Here is a 9606-nt window from a genome sequence, read left to right as displayed (position 1 = left end):
GGCCCACTGCTGAAATTAATTCAATGGCATCATTTGATACATGATTACCTCATCGATCGCTAGCTGTTGGATGGGCTATTGGGAAATCAACAGTACTAACCCCATCTTAATTATAGGACTGTTTCCATGGATGAGTAGCCAGTCATTCACTAATTAATTAATAATGCAAGTCCATTGGACTTGTGGTTTATGAAGGATATATGCTCTTGTCATCTGGGATTATTCAGATATGGAAGAATTCATGTTGAAATTTTTGAATCGATTTATAGAATTAATTCTTGAATATTAGAGACAATAGAATAATTTTTGCCTATTTGGCATCAAAGAAAAAGAAAAAAAAAAAAATCAACTCGATCGTATTCATCAAAAGAAAAAATGAGAGACAAAATATATTCTCAAAAGAGATATTTTCCTGTATGGATCCGAAAAGGAAAAGAAGAAATTAAGAAGACAATGTAGACCTGTACAAATTAATTAAGTGTGATTTAATTTACAACTACTCCACAAACCAACCCTGTCTACTTAATTTTGGTGATGCTTTGAAGTGTTGAAGCCGTCTCCAGACCTAGCTATTATCTCCCCCGATTTTCATGCTGCTTTGGAGAGTTGAAGCCGTTGCCACAGTTAGTATCAGAATGGACTACTGCCTGAGATCTTGGTGTCCTAATCCTTTGTCTATGCCCATGTTGGTGGTGGTATCTGTGGTGGCCATTCTCTTTCTTCTTGTCCTCTTTTTCGTCCTTCTGATGTGCTTCATCTCCCTTTTTATACTTTCTTGGCCCACTTGGGCCATGGTGATGATGGAAATTATTACCATTTGCCTTCTTCTTGTCCTCATTTTGTCCTTGAGCACCTTGCTTGTTATCAATATCAGCTACCTTACGGTCTTCGGTTGGAGCTATATACACAAAGGTTCCAACTGGAATGTCATCGAGCTTCTGGATTAGTTCCAGAGTCTCAACCACACTACTCATGGTTGGTCTAGACTTGGGGTTGCGGCTCAAGCATTTGAACGCCAATGCACCCGCCTTCATAGCCCCCTTGACGGAGTACTGGCCCTCAAGTCTGGGGTCCATAATCCGGTCAAGTTTACGGACATCGTTCAGAAGAGGCCTTCCCCAGTCTACGAGGCTCTGTTCTCTAGGGCCACGGTTCTTGTCCACTGAACGTCTCCCCGTTAGCAGCTCTAATAGGACTACCCCGAAGCTGTATACATCACTCTTGGCTGTCAAATGACCTGAAAATTAAACCGTGTGTGTCAATGGAATGAATGCATGGAAGGAGAACCCAGCTAGCTAGCGCAACATACAAATATTAATTCCTTGATCAATTGTCAAAACTAGATGAGATGAGATCGATGATGAAGCAAATGAATCTATTTGGATTAACCAGAAACGTAACACAAAGTGATCGATGCATGAGTAATAAGGAAAAGGATACATTACTTTAATTTACTTACCAGTCATGACATACTCTGGAGCTGCGTATCCGTGGGTGCCCATGACACGCGTTGAAACATGTGTCTCGTCTCCTTCAGGCCCATCCTTTGCTAGCCCGAAATCTGAGAGTTTAGCGGTGTAATCCTGGATACATGATACAAAATCAAAGGCATGCAATCTAAGTAATAAATTTGCTAAAATTAATTACAATATTGGTCAGAGCTAGCACTCAACATATATATATATATACATTAAACCCTCGGTATATTGTTTAACTAATTGAAACTTACGGAGTCTAGCAATATGTTTGAGGCTTTAAAATCTCGGTATATGACGGGCTTCTCTGCTTCATGGAGGAACGCAAGTCCTTTGGCAGCTCCAAGTGCAATTTTCATTCTTGTTAGCCATGGCAACGATGCAGAATATCCTGCATTTCTCAAATTAAAGAGATTTTAAATTATTATACTGTGTAAAGAATAGAATATAGCTAGGGAGAGTTAATAAGTCTGCAATGGTATTTAGAATTAACATTGATTGGGTACATCCAATTTTTTATGAAAAGGCGCACCCTTAATCATTTGTCAATTTCTTTTTCCATAAATTAATATATATATATATATATATATATATATATATATATATATGCCCCATAAACCTTTTGACTTTTTATCATTACCCATTAGTGCCTTCTTCTGAGATAGTGATATTGCTCGGCGTCGGCCCCACATCTATCAATTCGCATGTATGGAATCATTGGTGAAATTTCTTTTTTCTAGTTTTTTCCATGACTACTTTCTTGTTTCTTGGTGGGAAAAACGCATGGTTTTCAAAACTGTATTGGATCGGACGGTCCGACTGAAAAAATCGGAAATCAGTTAGGTGATCAATTCTTTTTTATCTTAAAATTATTATTTTACTAAAAAATCATTGATTTGGTCAGTAAATGGCTGATTCAAGTAGTTGAACCGTTTGAACCATTTAGTGATTTTAACTGTTTTTTATTTTTTTTGTCAGAACAGGCCATTTGTTTGGTTCAAATAATTAGACCGTTTGACCTGCGAACCAGACCCTCACCTATTTATTGTCTGGTTCGATTTTAAAAATCTTAAAAAAAAAAACGTAACTTTACCTCACCATCTAGAAGCCTGGGAAGAGAGCTTTCTTATTGGACAAGTTCTTCAGTGGACTTTGGTGATGGACGCCTTTCTCACATAAGGAATAAAATAAAATGCTACAACTCCATCCATCCTAGTTGCCATCTTTTCCTACTTTCATATTTTTCTAAAATTAGTCCCAAACTTGATCTTTTTGTTTCACCTAACCTAACTTCCTTTAATTTATAAGAATAAGATTCATTGTTTCAAACTAGTAAAGCCCTCCTATAGCAAGTAACCAGATAAAACCCGCGCATTTTCATTTTATTTTATGTTTTCCCCTTTTTCATAAGACTTTTGCAGCCAGACATCCCATTCAATCCATATAGGTTCAAAAGTTCGAATAGCTGATAGACATGATACCAAAAAAATTAGGGAACCATAATTAATGAAGCAGACGGAAGAGCAGACTTACTTCTAAAGAGTTGATTCTCCAAGCTTCCTCGTACCATGTACTCATACACGAGAAGCCGGTGCTCGTCCTCGCAACAGTACCCTATCAGCTTCACCAGATGCGGATGCCTCAGTTGCCCAAGAAATATCACTTCCGTCTATAACAACATTCAAATGAGATGAAGCAAATCATATCAGAACATGCAAAATTAAGATTAAGATTTGAAAAAAAACAAAAAACAAACAACAAACAAACAATCATTTAATAGATCATAACTATTTCAGGTTCAGCTGAATCAATCTTATTCGAGCCTATCCGTTCTATCTAACGCCATTCGTCAAACAGATAGATTTGAAGAAGACAACAAGGGAGTGATATAAAATGGATTCTTACCAGCCATTCCCTGTGGCCTTGCGTGCCTTCCAAGTTCATCAGCTTTACAGCCACGGGCTGAGCCTTCAATCCAGGTTTGAGCTTGTCATCAATGAACCCTTTGTGAACCGGCCCGAATCCCCCTTCGCCGAGAAAATTACTTGTCGAGAAACTCTGCGTGATCACCTTCAGCTCTGCCAGCGTAAAGACGTGCAGATTGGACCCTATGAGAGAACTCGAGATGTCATCGGCCGAGAGCGATGGGCCTGAGAGGCTTATATCCGACACAGATATCCTCTGAAAAGAACTCTGCTTCTTGACTATTTTCTTGGTGGGTTCTTCCAGTGGGATCTCAGCCTGAAAACAACAGGGAACCAGGGATTTCCACGTGAACTTCTTAATCATCTCCTGAGTTGGTTCTGGAGCCCAAATTAATCGATGCAGAGTTGGTCGTCGAACAGACGATGAGAGAGGTGATAAGGGTGGTAGAAATGGGTTTTGGTTTTGAAGACTTAGAGAGAAGGTTGAGACTCAATCGCCAACCACTCTCAGTATAGGAAGAAAAGTTCGTGTCTCTGCTCCCCTTTTAATTATGCAGTCTCTAGCTCTTTGATATCTTCTTCGCTAAAATTGCTTTGTCCCACTTCCACAACAGGGAATTCTTCTTGCTTTTTTAGATATTGCTCTTTATATATATATATATATATATATATATATATAAAGGTCGTACGAGTGAAATTACCTTCTTACCCCCCTGACTTTGTACCTAAAAGCGGCTACGAAACTGGAGGCCAATGTTTTTGAATGTATCAATCAGCATATTATAAGATAAATATTTTACAATTTGTCAGCATTTTCTTTTGACAATCTAGTAGCTGAAGTGGAATTTCGTCACCCCGGTTTTCCTGTTTATATGTCTTCTTCCAATTCCATGGAGTAAAATTAAAGGTCTTTGGCGTTAATTATAAGAGAAATAAAATTAATTAAGGTCTCTCTGACCCATTGGGTTGGGATTACACTAGTTTTTTTTTTGTTTCCTTTTTTTTTAAATAGAAAAAGTAGAAGTACAGAGGAGGACCACGTTCATGGAGGTAGTCATCGATTTGAAAGCAATTTGATAATGTTAATTAATACTAATTAATTATGGTTTACCAAGTTAGAAAAGAAAATCATGATCGAGAAAGCAATTTTCCAGCTACTTGGACGCGTTTCGTGGGTGGCAAATGCAATCCAGTTGGGTAAATTTGGTGTTGTCATTTTGTGGACGGAGGGAGACTTGGTAGTCGTAGTAGTAGTAGTCTCTTCTGAAACTGCTGCTAAGTACATGGTTTTTGCTTGGAGAAGAGGTTTAGACTTAAGAGAAGAAGAGCTTCTAGAACTTGACCCTGTCTTTTGGCCCATTTTATAGAAACTACCCATAACAAAATGAATGAATGAATAAATTAATAAGCCAACCCCGGCCCTCGCCTCTGTTCGATCAGTAAAATCAAATTAAATAGCTTATCAATGACTGTGTCTGTGATTAGCAGCAACCCACCTCCCCCTGCAGCCTCAACATCAAACCCAATCGCAACCATTCAACCCGAAGATCTCTCTCTCTCGTAGTAAACACCCAAAAGAAAAGACTGAATGGTTGTGATTATCTGATCAATTTTGTTGACTTCTCACATAAAACCTCATGTCAGGTCCAGGTGGGGCCGTTGTATACATGTGGGGTGGGAACTGGGAATCCTAATCCTAAAAACATGAACATTGGTCATCATCAGATTTCAGAGATGAAATGAAACCTTCTTCATTTGCATGCATGTGAACTCACAGAAGTTTCTAAACCGTTCCGAGCCGCAAGATCCTGAAATCGAGGGGGGGGGGGTACCGTAGGTCAAACAAAGGGTTGGTGGGGTGGGACCCATCTGTGATCAGCTGCTGCACTCCTTTACGGAAGTCAAGAGGTAGAACTGTCATTTCGTGGAAAGATTAAAAGGACGACGTCAACGGCCTCGGCCTAGTAGTAGGAATTATAGAATTTGGATTAGCTGATTGATTAATGAGTGCACTAAATCTGATTATCTGAATCTGAATGACGCGTTTAGAGAGAGAGATAGAGAGAGCAGAGTGACGCGGACACGGGGGGCTGCTGGCCGGCCGCAGCCAGGTTGGCGTGTGTCTGTGTCTGTGTGTGAACAAACAATCTGGCTCGGTCGCTTGAACCTGGAAATTTTTCTGTGGGATGGATGGGACCCATCACACGATCATTCGTGGCAACTTGGAATCCAAATACCAAAACGCCACAAATGAGATTGTTGTACGCTTTCGCTACGACACGGTTTTAAAGCAGGAATAAAGCCGTGAATCATGATGAATTGATGATGGCCAATTTCAATGTATTGCTGTGCCCCCACCACACCCATCATCAAACGCTTTCATTTCGTGGTTTTACTTTATCACTGGAATCTATCTAGCATGACATTGGCCCAAAACGCAGACTTTTTTACTTAAATGAACGAAGTACACAAATTTTAAAGATTTATAGCCTAAATAAAATAAATTAGTTAATTAAGAAACTGAACTGTATACAAGGATTCAATGTAAAATTCATCTCTTAACCCAGTTTTATTTTGATGTCCCGGGTCATCCATCAGATTAGATGTCCCTCTTGCTGCATTAATGTTTTGCCGTGAATTTAAAACATCTAAATACCAGATCTACTCACAAGGAAAAATCTGATATAGATCCCTTTTACCGTTGAGTCTTTGTTAAAGATCATCTGCTTTCCTATCTTCTAAATTAATGGATAATCTTTTTGTAAAATTTTTGTACAAGGGTAAGGTTTTTACGTCCCCCCCCCCCTCCCCTCGATTCCATTATAGGCCTCGTCTGATTGGATTCTAACAAAATTTTACAGTGGTCGACTCTCAACAAAAGTAATTAACGTTTAGGATTCTATAAAAAGAATTTCGCTCCCTTTTTTTGGAGGGTCCAATATCAAGAAAATTTATTCAATATGAACAAGAGGAGGAGAAATTACATTTGTCATAGACAAGCAAGCACCGGTAAAAGGAAATCTGAAGAATAAAACTAAAGCTGCATTTGGCATTCCTTATTTTAAGGACTTATCTCTTCTTTCTAATTAAAATGTTCCTAATACTGAGTTTTTAACTGTAAAAAGAAAACAAGTCCTTAATACAAGGAATGCCAAATGCAGTATACAAATTGAATAGATAAATAAAAATGAGATAAATCCTTAATTAAAACAACGAATGCCAAATGCAGTATACCAAATTGAATAGACAAATGAATGTCGCCATGCCACCTCATGAGAAGATAATTACATTGTTTGCCACCATTAATCAAACGGATACGCCATTGGCATGCTCCATCCACAGCATTAAGAGCATTGGCCCCATGTTAAAGAGGAAAAGATTTCATCAAGTTTGCAAAGGCCTCTTCTATATATTATGACTACGGGGGCGTTCTTGTTTTGGATTTTAAAAGCGGGGAAAATTGTCAACATTTGAATGGGACAAAAATGCCCCTTTTAATAATGGATTTTTATGGCTAAAATAGTCATTGTCTTATTTACATGAAATATAAAAGAACATGGGTAAATGCACTTACCTGGGTAAGTGTTTCCCAGGAAAAACTTACCCAGGTAACTACATTTACCTTGGTAAATAACTTATTAAAAAACGAACGGGGCCTAGATGTCTGATTAGCATTAAGAGCATTGGCTACTATAATATGCATCGCGTGCTCTCCACAGTCCTCACATTAAACCCGGCCATAAATAAATGTCGAGATCAATCACCAAACTTGATAACCTCCAAGCAAAACACAAAGGAAGAATTTACCATGAAAAGTCAGTCGCCCTCCTTTATTTTCTTGTTCTTGTTCCTTTTCTTTTATAATGGCCATTGGCCAAGCCAACTAAACGTCTATTTGGCATCAATGTCATTGCTCTAGAAAATGGCAATACATTAGTGTCAAGTTGGAAAAAATCTTGCTCTAGGAAACGCCTGTTTGTTTAGAACCATTTTTCCAAAAAAAGCAGTGCTTCAGGCCATGCCTTGAAAATCGGGAAGGCATGGCTTGGAGCAACACGGAATTTGGCATTTTCTAAAGCTGCAGATCATTGTTGCCGATAAGGACATGAGGTAGCAATGATAGGGACATGACGTGGCACTAGATAATAGGTATCAGTGCTAAAAAGTTTCCTGGAGCATTGGTACCAAACAGAAAACATTGTTGTTGCTCCAGGAAACATCCTACCTGGCAGCAACATTTCCATTTCCAAACAAAAAAAAAAACACCATTTTCTGAGAAAACGGTACTTCCAACCCACACATCAGCAGCACCGAACGGTGCTGTATCTGCAGCATCAATGCCAAACATGTACTATATTAAGGTGGCATTTGGCAAGTCTTGTTGTATGGTCTTTTGGGCTTTGGCAAGTTTGAAAGGCTAAAAATTGGTCTTTTTCCATTTGGTAACAAAAAGTTGCATGCATGGAAAGATTCAAAAAGATCAAAAACGTCAAATTTTGAAAAGGTTCAAATGAAACTTTCTGATCTTTTCTACGTGATAGCCAGCTGATGCTTTGAAGATAGATAGATAGATCATAAAGCTTCCTTCAAACTCTAGTTTCAACGACAGAACTCATTAATGATGTAATTAAAGGTCAAAGATATAGGTGAGCAAATCGGTCAAACCACAACCACCATTACCTTCTGTATGGAAATTTACCAAATAACCTAATTTCAAAATTTCAAACATTAATTTATCCATTTTATTTGATATTGACTGGGATTATTATTTATATGGATCATTTGAATATGATTGTCATCATTGCAAATTTTACTTTGATAGCAGGATATAGGAGTTAATTTAACGTGAATTTGTTAATTACAGAAATTAAAACATATAGGAATTAATTTAGCGTGAATTAATGAGAGATAGAGTGGTTTTTGTTAGTCCATTGACATTTAGACTTTAGAGAAGAACTGAAAATATCCTGGGAATATTCAACCCTCAGATTGATCAAATAGACGGTCAATCCACTTGGCAAATATCCTGGGGATATTAAACGTGGAAACAGAAGTGGGGGCAAATATAAGATGGGTTGCGGCCTCGGATTGATCAAATTGGCAGTCAATGTCAATCCACTTGGCAAATATAAATGGGTACTGAAAGGATAAGTCTAATTAAACGGCCCAATAATTCTCCCCCAAATAAATAAAACTTCATTTACTAAAACACCTCTTATACTTTGCAACAAGAACCGTTTGTATTGTCATTAATTTGGAAATGGTCATATGACCACTTAAACCAAATGAAAAATGTTATTTATCCTACAAATATCGCTGACTTCACATTGAAAAAAACAGCAAATGTTTGATTTGAGTAAAATGAAGAAAAGGAGAGAACGATGGCATTGGGGTTATTCGTCTAAAACTGATCAAACGGATTGGTTGCCTGCATCTTATCAGGGCAAGAATGGTACTTTCATCTTCTTTTATCTTTTGATTAAATTTGTTCCAAAGAACATTAGGGTAACTATAAGGAATACTGTTTAAGTAAAACCCAAATCATAGGACTGGAAGGTGGTAATTAACTGTTTTAGTAAAATTGTCTTATACAAATATACTGGTTGAATTCAAATACCATTTATTTACATTAACATTTTGCTATATCAATTATGTGTGTTAGTTTTATAATAAGCATAGATTCGACTTTTTTAACCAAAAGAAAGGATATCATTAGATCGAACCAGGGTGCACGTGCATCTATAAATATTCAAGCTATTAATTTATCAATTGATCAAATTGAGATTTTCTTAATTAAATGGATAAGATTTTGGGTTCCAACTCTGACAAATAACTGGATGCAATTTGCAAACTTATCAGGAATTAGGGTTGTCAACAGGTAGGATTTGGGTCGGAACCAGTTGGAATTGGATCCGACCCAATATGAAATATTGAGGACTTAGACTTGGAGTTGGACCTGATAAAGTCTGTAATTTTTTGGCCTGGAACTGAACCAATTGATTCTCAGGACAATCGGGTCTAACCCAACAGACCCAATTATAATAATAATAAATAAATATTTATGTATTCTATATATATATAATTTATTTAATATATTATATATTATATATCGGGTCAAGTCTTAATCGATTTGGGGCTAGGTGGAACCAATTCTGAACCGATAGTAATTGGGACCCTATATCAAAACCTGAAATCGGTCCGTTGGT

General features: G+C 37.6%; 1 protein-coding gene across 1 annotated transcript; it reads right to left on the bottom strand.

Annotated features, from left to right (window-relative positions):
• Positions 1-335: 335 nt before the first annotated feature.
• Positions 336-4041, bottom strand: LOC104609272 (serine/threonine-protein kinase RIPK-like). The gene is made up of 5 exons (XM_010275541.2): positions 3381-4041; positions 3009-3144; positions 1730-1866; positions 1460-1583; positions 336-1237 (listed from the first exon to the last, which is right to left on the bottom strand). Exons 1-5 carry the CDS (start codon positions 3762-3764, stop codon positions 573-575), a joined length of 1446 nt encoding a protein of 481 aa, XP_010273843.1. The 5' UTR covers positions 3765-4041; the 3' UTR covers positions 336-572.
• Positions 4042-9606: the final 5565 nt, after the last annotated feature.

This window comes from Nelumbo nucifera, chromosome 6, assembly GCF_055504915.1.
Source record: "Nelumbo nucifera cultivar China Antique chromosome 6, China Antique-T2T, whole genome shotgun sequence".
NCBI classification, from domain to species: Eukaryota; Viridiplantae; Streptophyta; class Magnoliopsida; order Proteales; family Nelumbonaceae; genus Nelumbo; species Nelumbo nucifera.
This window is presented reverse-complemented; position numbering and strand designations above follow the sequence as displayed.

Coding starts and splice junctions, on each gene's coding strand:
- LOC104609272 (XM_010275541.2), bottom strand. CDS start 3,764: ATGATTAAGAAGTTCACGTGGAAATCCCTGGTTCCCTGTTGTTTTCAG. Junction 1,867..3,008: donor GGAGAATCAACTCTTTAGAA/GTAAGTCTGCTC, acceptor TGAGAAATGCAG/GATATTCTGCATCGTTGCCA. Junction 1,584..1,729: donor CAAACATATTGCTAGACTCC/GTAAGTTTCAAT, acceptor TCATGTATCCAG/GATTACACCGCTAAACTCTC.